This window comes from Onychostoma macrolepis, chromosome 14, assembly GCF_012432095.1.
Source record: "Onychostoma macrolepis isolate SWU-2019 chromosome 14, ASM1243209v1, whole genome shotgun sequence".
NCBI classification, from domain to species: domain Eukaryota; kingdom Metazoa; phylum Chordata; class Actinopteri; order Cypriniformes; family Cyprinidae; genus Onychostoma; species Onychostoma macrolepis.
In genome coordinates, this window is record NC_081168.1 from 6,130,470 (window position 1) to 6,148,614 (window position 18,145).

Below are 18,145 nucleotides of genomic sequence, written 5' to 3' on the forward strand. Positions count from 1 at the left end.
ATGCATAATTAAGTTGTTTTACTTTTATATTTTAAAATTGAAGGCGTGCTGCATATTACTGTGGATATACTTTAGATGTACAAGAATTAATTCCACCTTCATCCTCTTATAAAGTTGTCTCCCATCACATGAGGGAAAATGCTGACAGTGCTGACATGAGCTTCTTATATCTAGATCAGCTTATGGTGCACGCTTTAATTCTTTAATCTGTTCTACACAAGTGACCCTTTGCGAGTTGCACTTGGCCGGGATGTTGAAGGGAAGGAACTTATTCTAGAATACTAATTGAGAGGAACAAAAGCACCCGATGGGCCCTCACCCATGATTCGCCAGGTGACCATGGCAACACTTAAAACCTGAAAGATAATGTCTTCTTGAATTTCAATGTGCTTCGAATGTCTCTTACGGACATTTGCCCAGTAATTCTAAAGAAATGTATAAAGAAAAGAAAATAATTAAAATAACAGGCCCATGTCTCTACATAATGGATTCCACTTAAGAACAGATATGCAAAACACTGTTGCAATCCATTTAACATGCCAAGACATTTCTCTCATACAAGTCTGGTCTTTTACTATCAGATATGATCTGTCAGACTGCTCTAGTAAGGTAACTGTTACTAGTTCAAGTAATAGAAAGGTGTGTCTCGTCTACATTACAAATTTCCATATGCACCGTCAGGCTTACATAATGCAATACCTCTTGCTTTTCAAGCAACAAAGGGACAAATGAACAGCTATCAGTATGTCTTGCCTTGAAGACCTGTCTCTTTTTTTCTATGCGAGGATTACAATAATTTCCATGTGTCTGGGCTGCAGTGGACTGGCATAGTATCATTTTAAAACAAATATTTGTTTTAGAGGAAAAGATAAATGTCCTGTAAATCCAAACATCATCCAGAACTTTGGACTGATGTTAAGTACATTCACCTCTGGAAATCCAATGTAAAACATCTGTCTCAAACAACACAATGAAAATTACTCTTTTTTTAATGTAACTTATATTATGTTACCTGTTTTCCTAAGTTACTGAAAACGACTCTGTATATTTTGTGAAATAATTATGTCATGCTTATGTTTACATTTACATATTTGGCAAGTATTTCAAAAGACCTTAAGCATTATACCAATGGGATAAGTTTTCCAATTCAAAAGTGACAGTAAAGACAGTTATAGTGTTACAAAAAAATCTATTTCAAACAAATGCAGTCTTTTTATTTTTATTATGCTTATATTAATCAAACTATTTTTTGGTTACCACAAAAATATTAAACTGTGATGATGATTTCTGAAGGATGCTGTGACACTGATGACTGAAGTAATGACAGATTATTATTATTTTTTTTTAAATATATTAAAATAGAAATCCGATGTTTTAAATTGAATTATTATTATTACTACTACTACTACTATAAGTGACTTCTTTCATAAAATAAAATAAAATAAAGCTTTGTTGGAAAAAAGCAAACCTCAAATCAAAGCGAATTCTGTCTGGAGACAATCGCTCAAATGAGCCCACAACACAGTAATTAATTTTGTTGATTTACTAAGAAGAGTTTTTAATTGGTCACATACACAATCATACATAGTACGACATGTACCCAGCAGGCACAAAACAGGCACACAATGTCATGAGACGTTGATATTTGGTTAAATTTCGGTTGCGAACGTCGGGTGACCAAAATTCAATGTAAATTCAACATCTAATATCAATGTTAAATTGATGTCCAATACCAACGTCAGCTGACGTTGAGATTTTGTTGTTTTTAGGTTGTGCAACCAAAATCCAACGTTAAGTCAATGTCAAATTGACGTCAAACATTGACGTCAACCCGATTTTCGTTTTCAACCGAAATGCAACGTCTGTCCGACGTCATGTCCAACGTCAACCTGACGTTACATAGACGTCTGGTGCCTGCTGGGTAGTGAAATGTTTGGTACGACTCTCCACACAGAATGCAATAGACTTAAAATTAGACTTAAAATAGAAATATTATAAAAGTAGTAATAAGAAGAGAAAAGAAAAACTGTATCCTAAGAAATAAGTTGAGAATAATGAATAAAGTTACGAATTACTATAAAAAAGAATTTCAACTAAGAAAATTACAACAATAAAGAATTATAAATAAAAAAGAATATACAGGTTACTCAAATTTACAGCAAATAAAAAATAATTTAAACAAGTAAAAAGGTAGAGAATATATGTACAAAAAAGATGTAAATGAATACAGAGATGGTAGCAGCAACAGTCTTGACAGTAGTCTTTTTTTCCCTTTCTCGATGGGTTGCATTCAAAAGGTATGTCAGTGAAACGCTAATTTACCCGAAAACGATTCCCATCTGAATCTAGCGTTACAGTGCATTACATGCGTGTTCACTACATGCATGTTCCCGTTGAACTCATGACCTTGGTGTGGAGAAGACCACACTATACAGTGTGCTGTATGTATATATGCTGAGATCCAGAAAATCAAAAACAGGAACGTCTCAAACATATTTATACATGGTACAGCTATATGGAGGATCATCCATTTCTTCAGTGAGGAACTTACATCACCAAACCAGAGAGCGTGGGTTATGTTGCACAAGTCAAGGGCACATAAGATCACTCTGCACCTGTCACAAGATCCTAAGTAATACGTTTCAAAAGCGTTTCAAATACGTAAGTCTTGACCTTAAATCATGCAAAATAAAAAATCAAGCTGCATGTTCTGGAGCAAAAAAAGTCTGTTGAAAAGCTGATTGGCTCTTGAGTTATACTGTAGGCAGGATTTTCATTGCTGCTGCCGCCATATTGAGGTTTTATGATTTCCCCATTCAGTTTTGTACAAGAGGCCCGTCTCCTCCTCCTGTGCTGTCTCTGGATAAGTATGTTCTAGTCTATGAAGACTAGAATGTTCTTTGCTGCCCAGTTCTTTAACAAATGACACATCATGAATTGCAGGCCCTGGGAGATTGCAATTTGGACCACAGCTCTGTAGTTTAAGTCCAACAAGAACCCAATTGCCCCTTTGGATAAGGCTAAGAGCAGCGTGTTTCACATTCCAGATCCCAGTGTCTTTGATTTTTTGGCAGAGCTTCGTAAGTTACATTAGCCTGTCCCAGAGTTCACTGTTCTGTTTACTCATTTGTCAATTTGCATTTGCTTGCATGACCAACTCATCCAGATGATCCAGTCCATGACATATCAGTGGAAAGAATGCTACCGCAAACGTGGTAAATGACACTGGTAATTAGCACAACACAAGAAGTGCAAAAACAAACTACATGCTAACACTAGCCATGCATGTTTAACTTGGAGGATACTGTAAACAATGGCTTACAAAGTGCGTCTTGTTCACAGGTTTTTGATTCAGGGCCACATTTGAACTTTTCTTACTTCAAGGGGTAGGCCACCCAAAGTTCAAATAAATTATGATTTTATTTGAAGAATATCTTTGCAACTCTTGTACATTTAATGAAGGTAAAAGAGGAATTGGACTGCCAAGCTTCAAAATATCGGGAAAAAAAGCTAAAATAAAATATAAAATAAAATAGTTCACCAGTCAAATAAATGATGAATAATATATTTGCAACTCTTTTGCATTTAACAGTGGTAAATGTGGAACTGGACAATGACAAAAAAATGTAAAAAAAAAAAATAAAAATGGATAACTGTGATAAAAATCAGCAGATTTGTGAAATTACCAATTCATTGAAAAAAAATCTTACACAAAAGACAGTATAATAAGCTATGGATGTTTTCAATGAATAAAGTCTTCCGTGTTCCGTCTATTCCTCACACAAAACTAAGACTTGAAATATAGCATATGACTCATTAAGCAAATTTACTATTCTTTTACGCAACCTTTTTACTGATCAGACTGCACAAAAAAAAAGGTGAAGAGTAATTAAAATCACCTATTCTTGCTATTGCTTGATTGTGCAACCTCATCCGATTTACAAGAAAGCCAACACTGAACCTGCTTATAATTTATCACAGTGACTGTTGGAGTCAATAAGAATTAAAGACAGAGCAGTCTACTGGCATGGGCATGTTACAGAAGGATACTTGGCAAAAGAGCTTTACAAAGGCTTTCCAGGACACCCAAGCATTTCCGATAAAAGGAGAGGAAGGTTTCTTAAGAATAGCAGTACTTTGGGTTATTAATGCAAACAAGTTGATTCAAATGAAAAAGCAAGCCTGATGAATCAGTGTTGTTGACTCTTTTTTCTTCTGCTCTTAGTCTTCGAGAAGTGACGGCAACAAACGTTAAACCTACGTAAATAAAGCTCGTAAGTAATATCTGTTTACCTTTAGCAGTATCTAACAATTAGTCAACATCCCTTCACATAAGCACTCTGCCTTACAGTCCCAAAGACACAGTGCCTTTCCCTCATCAAGCTTGACATTTATAATGAATTACATGCTTATGGAAAGAAATGCTTTGGGGTTGTATGTTATGTATGTTATCAGTCAAAATTAATGTGGGTGGCATCCATATTATATCCATAATCTTGATTCAGTACATTGAGATAAACTCAGTTCTATTTATTGGTCACACTTTATACTAGGTGGCCTTAACTACTATGTACTTACATCATGTACTTACTTACGTACAGTGTACTTATTGTGTTCATATTGTATTGCAAAACACTTTTGCTGCTATTGAGGTGGGATATGGGTAAGGTTAGGGACAGGTTTGGTGGTATGGGTAGGTTTAAGGGTGGGTTAAGGTGTAAGGGATGGTCAACAGAGTAATTATAAATGTAATTACAGAAATGAATTACAGATGTAACTACATATAGGTATTTTTAAAAATATAAGTACAATGTAAAAACATGTATGTACACAATAGGCCTTTATCACACTTCCGCGTTCGAAAAGCGGTAGATTCAAATAGTAGCGTAAAAGAACTTCCGCTGCAGCCTCTATCAATGGCTGTGCCATTGTTGTGGATTATTTATGTAGAATTCAGCACATATACGTCTTCTAAAGACACCAATCTCAGTTTACAACAATTAATTGAGTATTATGAAACGATGGAATATGTTGTCACGATATACCGATGCATATTTCGTGACTTAAACAGGAGCGCGCGAGGCATACTGTATGTGTATAGGCAATTCTTCACAGTCTGATCACCTTATTTCATTACAGAACAGCGAGAAAACTATACAAACAATATATCACATTAATAAGCATTAGAATTAGCCAAAGCTTAAAACATTATGACTAAAGACTGTATAGAAGGATTAAATTAAAGGTTTAGTGCAAACTTGTATTAAACATAATGCTCACATTTTTGATGCAATCCTCTATAATCGCATCAAACTGAAGTTGTTCAAAGAAAGAAATATTTTCAGCCCATAGACGATAATTAAAAATAAGTTTGATCATCTTGAGTTATTCTCCGTGATTGCGTGCAACGATTGAATATCATTTACTGTGAACAAGAACTGGAGGTTAATCACAATAAATATAATGCAAAAATAAACAATATAATATTAAAAATAAAAATAAAATTAAAATTATATAAGTCTGAGTATTCCTCTGGCAGTAACTTGAGCTGCGTGAGTCGCGTCGCTCAGATAGGCTAATGTTACACATTAAAATGAAGGATGACATGATACATGGTATGGAATCGGTATAAATACGCAGTTTTAACATTGTCGTTTATTTCGTCAATGTTCAACTGAACTAAATTAGTTTAATTTTCTTCACAAAACTGGCGTCTGTCCATTGACAATAAAGCAGGCGGAAATTTCTTTACGCTACTAATCGGAGCCGGGTGTGACGACACGCACTTACAAGGCTTATAAGTGCATTGTACCAAATAATTAATTTAAATGTAAGTACATAGTAGTTAAGGCCACCTAATATAAAGTGGGATCTATTTATTTTTGAACACCGTGCATAATATGCATTTGAAAAGCTTTGTATGTTGACTCAAAGTTCCCAACATAATACTTTGGCAACTTTATTAAAGTTTGGCAACTCTATGCGCCACAAAACAATCTCAGCTTTTACTGCCCAAAATATAGTCTTAGTTTTGTTGCATGACACTAGTGTTTTGAAAAACCAAGATCCTTTAATTAGCCGTCCAAATCTAAGAAACCAAAACAAAGAGTTGTTTACTGTGAAAGGGCTGCTTTGGACAGGAAATTGTTCACTGCATAGCCACACGCAAACATATTTTACTATAACCTGCTGTACACATGCCCAACACGCCAGAGCAGAGACGACTCGTCGCTGGTTTGTAGCATGTGACTGGAAAAAGTCCATAAGTACATCCTGCTTGGATGCAATGCAACGCAACAACCCTGTGCAGAAGCTTTACGCAGGCCTGCAGCCGAGCAGGATGAGCTGTAATAGCAGGCTGATTCATTCACTCTGTCTATAGGTGTTTCGGAGGACACCATGTTCCAGACCAGTCAAGACAAAACCATGATGACCCATGGTGTGTCACGGTTAATCTTACAAACTAGCATAATGGAAAAACATAGAGGCCTGCTCTGCCAGCACAGTGTTCTTGGTCATACATCATAGTAAATAGATGAATAAAGTGTTTTGTCACGTAATCTAAAAATGTGATTGGTAACAGCTAAAAAATGTGTTTTATTTAAGATGAAAATATTTAAAAAGACTGAATCAACTAGACTATGTTAAATTACATTGAAAAAAAAAAGTGCCAGTTGAAGTATAGATCCTTAGTTTTAGAATATATGTACATTCATGACTAATTTTTTGTAATTTTTAAATTTTTGGTGGGGTGGGGGGTGTTATATTATTATTATATATATATATATTTTTTTTAAATACAAATAAAATTATGATAATAATGATAATAGTAATAATAAATTTTACTACTATTATTATTATTATTATTTAAAACACAAATGAAATAATAATGATGATAATAATAATAATATGTTTATTATTTTTGTTAGTGTTATTATCATTAATAATATTATTATTATTTAAAATACAAATAAAATAAATAAATAATAACTATAGTAATACGTTTACTATTATTTGTAATAATTTTACTATTATTATTGTTGTCGTTGTTATTTAAGATAAGCATAAAATAATAATAATAATAATAATATTTATTTTACTACCACTACTTTTTATTATGAAAACACAGTAAAATAAATTAAAATTTGATGTTGATGTTAATGCATAACAAATGTACAGCGTGATTTCACTTTGGTTGGGGCCATCCAGTGTGATGCAATAGATACAAAATTGCTTTAATCTCATCACATATGGCTAGGTATAATACAATGGCTAAATCCTCTTTAAACCACACACTCAAGCAGCGTGAAAGCAAAGCAAAAGCATGACAACCGCATGCTCACCTTGTGCATTCAACTGAACTGCAGTTCTATGCAGAAACTTCTAGCCTTTTATTCCAACAATGAGTGAGTAAACGACCCTATTATTTTGTTCCTTCATAAATCCCATATTGCAAAAGATAATGTTGATGAATAGGTTTATGGTGCATTTCAACATTTTTTTCTGCTGAGTTCATGGGTGGAAAAAAAATGGTGTGGACTCAGCAGAGAAACTCTACTTGCACCTTTTGCTATGTTCCTGATACAGTATACAGCACAGCTCTGCTAGGGTGGGCAGTGTGAATACTATAATCTTTTAATATGGGTGCTTAAATAATTACACGCTGCTTTGCGTGTGGTGTGAGAAAGGCCTAAGTCATGCACCGATTCGGCTCGGCCCACGTGGGCTCCCAGGCGCTGATATAACAAGGGCAAACGCTGCAGAGGGCAGACTACTGTTGACAGATTCTGTCATTATCTCAGTGGACGTCATTGGCAGGGTGTGAGCAGATAAGACAATAAAGGCCAGGCACTTTTCTCAGGACTCACCTCTGTATCATCATATAAACAACAACCGCTGATGCTTTCCACATCATTCCATTCTCATAAACAAGGAAGGCAAATCAATCTACGAGGCGACCTGCTCCATGTACAATAAAAAATATATTTTGTTCGACTACAAATATCACTGTTGATATAAGACTTTTAGCATACTTTTCAAAAGTGCTATTAATTTATTTGTTTGTAAATGAGAAAATATTGAGTCTATCTTTAAAATAAAGGCAAAAGGACTGGGGCTTGTTTGTTCTTTCCAGGACATTATGCAAGGGTTGAAAGCGCTGGAAGCGGTGAAAGTTATTCCACTCTAAGACAGTTACCAGCAGAGACTTTTGAGGTCGTGAAAACAAATGCCTTGCATGAAACCGAACTCTGTCCACAGACCTTTTCAGAGTTTGTGCGATCATTGATTTTCAGCCAGTGAATGTATTTTTTCACGTTCAATACTAAGTTGTACAATAGAATAACTGTCCTTTCATTTTTGACTGCAGTGAAGGTGTTTTGTACAGTGCATTCAATTAAAAAGGCCTTGGGGGAAATGAAGGATACAGTCCCAAATGTCTGCGATCAGAACGCTATTATGTCTGCCTTGGCAGCCACTTCAACATGATCAGACCTCTCTTTTGCCCTGAGGTAAACACAGCTGAAGCCATCCAAAAGAGTGTTTTATCAAGTCAACAAACCATGAACCCATGAGGCTGTTTCACAAGCTACCGGGGCAGTTTTATTTCACAAGCAAATTATCTGACCTCTTTGCTAATACTGTGGACATAGATTTTTGTTGAAGGCCTGCCACAATCAACAACATGAAGTTACCTCCCAGCAGACACCTTGAACACTGGCTTTAAAGAGACAGTTCACCCAAACATGACAGTTATGTCATCATTTACTTACTCTTGTGTCATCCTAAACCTGGTACACACACGATGGTACACTGACACTACCATTCAAAATCTCTCATATACTGATTTATTTGAACAAAAATACAGTAAAAACTGTATGTACGTGTGTGTGTGTGTGTGTGTGTGTATATATGTTTGTAAAATATAGGTATTTCAAAAACTGTTTTCTATTTTATACAGAGGTCCTAAAAGACCCTCCATTGATACATTTTTTCTTTTTTGTTTTCTTGTGATCATCGACATAACAATAGAAATAAAATAAAAAATTAAGTCATGATTGCGAGAAAACAAGAAAGAAAAAATAATAATAATCCATGACATCTTGGGACTTCCGTAATTTTAATGTTTAAAAAAAAAAAAAAAAATCTGAATTTTAGCATCATTACTCCAGTCTTTAGTGTCACATGATCCAGCTTTTGTGGAAACTGCAATACATTTTGTTTATTTTTATTTTTTAAAGAATTCTTTGTTTGTTGAACAATCTAAAGTTTTGACTGTCACTTCTGATTAATTCAATGTGTTCTTGCTGAATAAAAATAGGCATATTAAAAATAAACAAATAAATACATTTAATTAAATTTAAGTCATTATTCACTGAAAAATCCATCTCACTGTAGCTCTCCTTGGTGCTTGTGAGAGAAATAACTGTGTATGATTTGTGCATGAATTATTCTTTTGAGTGAGTTCCCAGTTATCAGCTCACTGGAGAGGAAGACAAAATAATAATAAAATAACAAGTTTTCTTATATAGCCTCAGAAGACTTGGAACACAGCATATAAGTCGCATGGGCCACTTTTATGATACTTTTTAAAGCTCGAAAGCCTTCATTGTTACTGAAGTGAAAAGAGCGACAAGTACATTCTTCAAAATGTCTCCTTTTGTGATTGACAGAAGAAATAAAGTCCTTTTGGTGGTGCATATAAAATATGCATTGCTTACTGTCATTTACAAATGCCACCAATTACTATTAGAGTAAGCTTTTTTAGACAACGTTTATAAGACTCCTTTTTCATTGCTGAATGAACCCCACCTTTGTTTCCATTTCCATCACATAATTGTCAGTGACAATATTCGGTCCCTGATAGATTACATAACAGCACAATGTCTCTTTATTAGCCTGTCTTAACATTTAGTCCGTTGTCCCAGGTCATGGACTCTGAGGCACTCCACTGCCCTCAATAAGTATGTTTGTGTTTTGGCTATAGCATGGCTGCGCTGGATCAGTGAATGCCAGTGCTGGGTGGGCTTGCAGACAGTGCCTGTCACTACCCTGAACCCTGCTTCTGGGAACAGGAGCACCTTATACCAGACAACAAAGCCTGGGCTGGCCCCCAGCCTCTGGCTCACTGTCAACTCTCCTCCGGCCCAGTCACAACAATGCTGCTATTCAGTCAGCCAATTAAATGGATATTATACACCTCTGTGCGTGTTTGTCTGACTATGACAAGTAAATTACTGAACAAGCCTCTTGCCATGAAGACAATTGACCTGTTAAGCCACTGTGAAACTTGATCCACCTGTTGCATTTTATTACAACACCCCATCTACTGTCTGCAAGTCATTTATTACAAACAGCTTGTGTTGAGGGTAGCGCTCGCTGCATTGAGAAGCGCGTGTGAACTCATAATCAGAATCATCGATGCAAATGACTTGTTCTCACAGCACGAGCTCAATGGAGGTTTAATTTTCAGACCAGCTGCACGACTGAATGCGTCGCATGTGTTTCATCAAAAGGCCGCATCTCACTCAAATAATTAGCGGAGACGTTATCAATTCATTAGGTTTTATGTGTATGATAGGGAAAATTGATGGCATATGATCTAAGGCGGGTGGAATATGATCTAAGGCGGGTACTGCTATTCGCTATTCTCTTTAGTAAGCTGGTCTAAATTTAAAGCAGCTTTGTTTCTTTTGAAATAGTGCAAGAGCCGTAAACAACATCACGCAAGAACCATGTATAGCTATTCAGACCAATGGCACAATTTTGATTGCTTCTATTGAAAAAAAAAAAACAACATGACTGCAGACTGTAAGCTCCAGAATGTTTATTCATAAAGCAGTGTAGGATTTTTCAACCAGTCAGATCTTTACCAGGCATCGTTTGTATTTATTTCTATTTGGGCTTTGAATGTGCACACCTACTCTGCATTTTTTTTTTAGATTGCTTTTGCTTTTATACAACAGTTTAATAAACACAAAGTTAATATTGAGTAACTTATAGTTTTAGCTACCACTGCCAGTTACTTTATTTACTTTTGCTCCACTAACAAGCCGTTGAGCCTCAGACACACAGGCTGAACCCACCGAAGGTCGCATTCGTCACTGATACATCATTGGGCCTGTTTCATTTCAGAAATATAACCATTATATTACAAAGCAGAAAGGAAATTACAATAATTTATGCCTCACAACGGCAAAAATCAATTTTTTAATGGCTGCTTTTCTAAAATGAGACATGCTCAATGATGTATGCAGTCAACAAAATGAAATACAGCTAGAGGCGTTCCTGAATCAATCAGTGTTTTGAACAAATTGGCTGAGTGAATGATTCAATCATAAAGAGAATCAATTAAGTGAACATGATGGTGAATTAAACACAGGTTTGTGTGTGTGTGTGTGTGTGTGTGTGTGTGTGCATATATATAATATTTATTTTATTATTATTATTATTATTTTATTTCATTAATTAGTGAATGACAATTGCATCTAATTTAGTAGATGTCCAAGAGAAGGCAGCTTTTTTGGGAGGAGACAGCTCATGCAGTTCATTTGCAGTTTTATAACTCTGTACTCACATTATGTTACATATTATATGCTCTTATCCATGGTGTTTCAAACAGTGGCTGAATTTAAAATAGTATACTAGCATACTACTCTTGCTACTTCTGCGATATATTTCAGAAGAGTATACTATAAAGCATAAAAAATAGTAAGAGTATGTTATTGCGAACACACAAGTTGAGTGATAAACAATAAAAATGAAACCCCAGTGCTGTTGGACTGTATTTCAGCTAAAAGTTATGGCACGGCATTGCAGTCTGTGGTTAAGTTTCCACATCGTCGCTGATTGTTCCAAATCTGATCCAATCAGCATTTAGATTTTTGCTATTCATTTGAAACAGAAGTCTTATTGAAGTGTTCCTGCTTCTGTTGACACAGCTGGGAGTTGGTAAGCATGTCTTCAGATTGCGGTGTAATGTATGTATAGCTGATCTTCTTTATAGTGATGAGCATGTCAAATAAATAGGCATGTGAGGCCAGAGAGAGTCAGGGGTGGATGGGAATAACGCTCAGAGGTTCCAGGCCTGGGGTTTTTCAAAGCCTTGATTTCTTCACGCTTATAGTGCAATATCAGGCTGACATTCTCAAAACAACTTTGAGAGAAAGACCACTCAGCCAAAACCACCGAAACCCTGATGACCCCGGGATTTTTATGTAACAGTCTGCTGCGTGTTGCCTTCCGGGAAATATCCTGCAGGCTTTAGGAGGACCTCTCACAAAATAGTTGCATCTTTTGATATGTTTTTGTCCTCTGCTGTAGACTTGGAAGTATACAGAGGTTCATTGTTAGTATTTTTGGCATATTAGTACTACTTGCGTATATTGATAGGGATTGCTCAAGTCTCTGCTTCAACACGTCTTCAACGTCTTGAGAAAGAACGAAAAGCTAGAGCTCTCATGTGGTGAACATTAGCTCTCTTTCCTCATGTGATGTGCTGGATGCTTTTTATTAGTAGTGGCTCCCTTTTACATGCTGGCTGCAGACAAAGTGTGCCTGACAAACGCTATCTATCTATCTATCTATCTATCTCTGTAGCACATATTCAGCATTCTTGGTAAAAAAAATGTAAGGAGCAGCCAAAAATTCTCACTTGGGACGGAGGCTTGAGAACAAGCAGTTCTGAATTTTGTTTGTTAGTCTGTTTGGTCAGAGATATTGGGGTCAGTTTGGACAAGGCTGAGGGTTCAGATGTTATCTCACATGGGCATCGTCCTTGAAGGGTGGCACAGTGTTGTCTTTTCATGATGTCTATGAGGGCGTAGACAACCTTTTGCAAGGTTTTGCATACTCAGCATTTGGACATGGATTTGGGTGTGATTTAAGTAGAATGTTGCTCCCAAGAGTCTTGTGTATTTATGAGTCATACTACCTTTTTTTCGTGCAGGTGAAAGGCCTTATTCTCAATTCTCTTAAAATTTTGGTTTATGTTCCTGGTTTAGTGACACAACACTCATTTCTTGCATCAATATGAGCTTAACAGTTTTTTTTTTTGGAAAACAGATATTTTGTGGTGTAGTGATTGTGGACATCATATGTCAGTTCTCAGTCGTCTAAGGTTTATTGTCCTAAACTGTCATAAAACCAGTTAGATAGTGATATCAGATTCTAAGAAACAACTTTATCACATTTTAAGAATCAGAAGAGTCATAAAAAAATTACACTGAAGAATAAATATATATGGTATACGCATTTATATTTATTGCACTATATTTAGAGCTCACCAAGGATATTTAAATATTAGTTTGTTGGTGTTAAAGATTAGAGCTGTCAGAATACTATTTTTTTAAACTAATGCAATAAAAAAAAAAGTCTTTTTTTATTTTTGTATAAAATTTGGAGTAAATTTTTAGTGCTGTCAAACGATTAATCGCGATTAATCGCATCCAAAATAAAAAAGTTTTTGTTTATGTAATATATGTGTGTGTGTACTGTGTATATTTATAATGTGTATATAAATACACACACATACATATTTTGAAAATATTTACATGTATATATTTATATAATTTATATTATATATAAATATATTTAATATACAAATATAACATATTTTTATTAAATATATACATGCATGTGTGTGTTTATACTGTATATACATTATAAATATACACATCACACACATATATTATGTAAACAAAAACATTTATTTTGGATGCGATTAATCGCGATTAATCGTTTGACATCACTGTAAATTTTATATTTGGAGTATAGCATTCAATTAAAATTAGTAAATTAAAAATTAATATCATGATAATGCATTATTATCAGATAATCTCATCTCATCTGATATTAATGCATTATCATGGTATTAATTAATCACAATAATTAAAAAAGTAATGTGTAAAATAAATAAATAATCCAACAGCCTAATAAATGTTTAAAACAAAAACATATAACACATACACACACACACACACACACATACATATATAGTGCACTTTTAATGTGTTATGCAATCACCTATTTCCATTCAACAGGCACCAGAAACACACCTTTTATTTAAATCCTCACGGATAATTCCCAAAAAACGCTGGCTTCCAGACACTATAGTGTAGATCATGAGCTGTTCAGCTTGGCATGTCTGGATCCATGTCTCTGCATGCCTGGAGATGGATTACATTTCTGCATTTAAAGTAAATAGACTGGTATTTTAGCAATATATCTGAGGGTTTAGTGGACAGGACTTATTGTTGGCAAGACCTCTGTTACTTTGTATCCTGCATACTATTCAACAGACACACCTTTCTTATCATTGTTCCATCAATAACACCATGTTCCTTTCTTAAGACATCAAGGACCTTTGTGTGAAACACAAATAAGTCTGTATTTAATCTGCAAGAGGTGTGAAATATGAAATATTATACAGTGTAAAGGATGAGAGAAAGGAATCATCTCATCCATAAGACACTAGAGTGCTAATTTTTGAAATCATGGATCACAGGGAAAGTATCCCATGGCGTAGAACAGTCCAACATGAAAAAGAACTGCCTTTCCTGTCATGGAATACAAGAATGGGTTGGTGTACAGTTTAACAATGGCTATTTGATCATAATAGAACAGAGGGCTGTTGAACTCTGTGTATTTAGTAACTAAGACTGTGAAGTGTCTTTGGGCTAGAGGTCCCATGCAGACTGCTCCTGTTTACATCCCGACACCAGGCTCATAAAGAAAAGCTAATTATGTAAACTGTAACCTTTCACTGCCACGTATAAAAATGAGGACACCCCGATAAAGAAGATTGAACATTAACTGGCACACTAGGAATCTTGTTTCAGAGGTGTCCCAGTAAGGTTAAGAGGTATATTGTCTTGTCATTAAACAGACGAGATTAGATGCTGAGCAACTTTATTGCATTTTAAGAATCAGAACAGCCATAAATAAGATTCCACAGTAGAATACATTTATATTGCATATCATATTAATATTTATTGCATCAAATTTAGAACTTGAAACGTTCTGGTTTTAAATATTTATTAGGGCTGTTGGATTATTTATTTATTTTATGCATTTTTTTTAATTATTGTGATTAAGTAATATCACATCGTACAATTATCTGCATACCGTGTCATTAAATTTATTACAAAAAAGGTCAGTTGACAGCCCTACTTTTTATACGCGTATTTGTTCTTTTGAATTAAATATTATGAGATAGTTTTACTACAAAAGTTGCTATGGCAACTCCCTTTTTCATATGCAATATGTCTCATTACTATGTCATGCCATGCTCCTTTCAGTAGTCATTCAGATTGCAATCTTTTCATTTACAATAGCTGTTTCAAATATGAATTTTATAACCCCAAGAAAGAATGATTTTCTGACTGTTGATATCTGGATGGTTATTAGCCAATTTTATTACTGCTGTCAAAACTTAAGATAGCAATTTGAGCAGATGTACAGAAAAAAAGTGGCAAAATAATCAGCTATTACCATCAAAGACAGTATGACAGGCTAGCTATAAACATTTAACCCATGTCTCTGCTATGCTGACAGTGAATATTTCCAAAGTCAAGTCCAAAGGTGGCGTGTTAAAATAACAATACATGGAATACATTCTTATCATCTGGCTGCAAATGTCAATTAAATATAGTTCAGTCTTTTTTCTAATACCTGGCTTTAGCTGTCTATTTTTCCACTAGGCCTCATCTCTAATTCTTCCGCAGACTAAACATTTCGAACACTATCGGATTTTTAGCAAACTATCCTGATGTCCTGATCCTGATGTTTATTTTCAGTTTGGAGAGCATGGTTTCATGGAAAAATGCGCTGTGAGCTTGATCCTGATTAGACACTTTTGCCAAATACCTGCTGTGGATAGCTTGCAATCCATTTTTGACAACGTAGTACATCACATCAGCTTGTTCCAAAATTCAGTATTATTGCATACACACTGAGACTGAAGCAAGTGTTAAAGGTTTATGAGATTTCAATGCATCCACGGTTGTTTTGGAAACTCCTGTGACCATTAAATTTTATAAACATGCATATTACCTGGAAAGGAATTTGTTTTGCTGCATACTTCAGCTATGGGGAGATAGACTATGCCAGAATGGTATGTAAATTGCCCATAGTTTGTAAATGAATGGGTGTTTTGCAAAACGGACTGGTTGGGGAGAAAAATCCACATGCACTTTCTGTGCAAAAAAAAAAAAAAAAAAGAAAACATATTTGCACAAAACCATTGTATGAACCTGATGAGTTGCAATGAACGGGGAGCATTTAAGAAGTGAGAACTGGACTGACTCAAGATCCTCTTAAGTTTGCGCAAAGGCATGTTCTTCATACCAGACCACACATTCCTGAAACCCTACTGAGACTGTAAGCCACCCTGTTCTTAAATAACACAGTGTAGCGAGGTCCTTAATCGTGTTAATCATCAAGGAATGTAAATAACTAGTAGTGTTCAGTGTTTGTGTAACACTTATCGGTGTTGGCTGGGGGTTGGCAATTAATAAATGATGAATTACTACCCAAACCCAGTAAAATGAGCTTGGTTTAAACTAAATAGTAGTGTTACCACTTAAAGTCATCCGTAACCAGTCAGCCAGGAGGTGGCCAGAATTACATAAGTGAAACCACAGCATGTTGTTGTCACAAGACTCAAACATCACAACGTTGGCCATTAACCGGCAATCACAGCTCTGGCAGAGACTTGTACAGTTTTTATGAGCTGAACTAGACGAGTGTGCCAGAGCAGGTGTGTGAATGCACGAGTAGTTTCACATACCTGTGGAAGAACAGCAGTATGGACAGCATGGTCTGGTCAATGTTGCTGTTGCAGATGCCCTCATTGAGCAGGTAACAGGGGTCCCGGACCACAGACTCCAACGAGTCCTGTCTCATGATGTTGTTGAGCTTATCTGTGTTTAGGTTCTGAAAGTGAAGCTGGTCTCGGAGCTGTCTGAAGTGGTTGACGGACGTAGGGCTTCCCAGGCTGGTGTGACCTGCTCGGCCCGGCTCAGGCTCGCAGCCATTGGCCAGATCCAGACAGCAGCTGCAGCAGTCCAGGCCGATGGGCGAACGGCACTCCTCGTTTGACATCAGGTCAAGTTCCCCCACGTGGGAGTCAGACGGTAGCCGTGACAGGTTCTCCTCCACCTGCTCGCAGGTGATCTTCAAGCGCACCTCCCTCCTTCTCAAGTCCACCGAGTGTGCCAGGTGCTACAGGAGAAGAAGCTTCTGTGAGTTGGTTCTCCTCGACTGCGTGTGCGAGAGTGTGTGCACACACGCGACACAGGTTTTTATGAGCCGGGGGTGCCTGTTCTCTCGTAATGATGCAGCGGGAATGCGTTTGAAAGAAAACCCAGAAGCTGCTTCTGTTTTTTTGTTGATTTTTTTTCTTCTCGCTGTTCCCTGCCCCGCACTTTTCCCTGCCCCTGTGCGTGCATACAGTGCAGACAGCGAGAGAGGAGGTGGAGGGATGGAGGAGAGGGAGGAGCAATCCATCTGATTGGCAAAGCATGCCGATCAGTTCACAAAAAGATCCCGCCTACTTTCCCCTCAACATCACAATGAGGGAGGAGCGAAGTCGCATGCTCTTTAACATGTGCACTTCAGTGCTGCCAGGGGCGGAACCCTGAGAGAGAGCAAACACGTAGTACTTCCCCTGTTTATATCACTGAATCAAACACAAATGTAGTTTTTTTCCTTGCTGGTTTGGTCTCGCTTTCCTAAGGCTATTAAATTCAGACTCGACTCGTAGTCTTTGCTTGCTGCTGGGACAAATACTGCTTGTGTGCAGTGTGCAGTGTTCCGTGTCCAATGATTCATCGCTATAATGCTTCTATCAGACTTGTTTGCCTTTTTTTTTTCTATTCCTTGCCTTTTAAAGAGAGAGATTTTGGCTTGAGTACCCATATGTATGAGTTAGAAGTGTTTAATGTCCCTTGGAAATTGTTTATTAGCCTATTATTCTCTGGCATCATTTGTTAAAGGTTAAAGGTCAGTTATCCTATCTGTTTTGTCTATTAAATTCCTATTTCAGGGAGATATTCATGTGAATCAGATTTAGAACTTTGCATCAATAGGATTCCTATCATATTGCTTAACATGTGATAAACAAAAAATGCTGACATAACGTTAACTC

General features: G+C 36.2%; 1 protein-coding gene across 1 annotated transcript in view; it reads right to left on the reverse strand.

The window, feature by feature from the left end:
• The window catches only part of tsc22d3 (TSC22 domain family, member 3), a 33,434-nt gene extending 15,997 nt beyond the window's left edge, over window positions 1-17,437 (reverse strand). Inside the window, exon 1 of the mRNA XM_058797427.1 lies at window positions 16,787-17,437. Within this exon, the coding sequence (XP_058653410.1) occupies window positions 16,787-17,100 (314 nt within the window). The 5' untranslated portion in view covers window positions 17,101-17,437. The remainder of the gene's footprint in view (window positions 1-16,786) is intronic.
• Window positions 17,438-18,145: the final 708 nt, after the last annotated feature.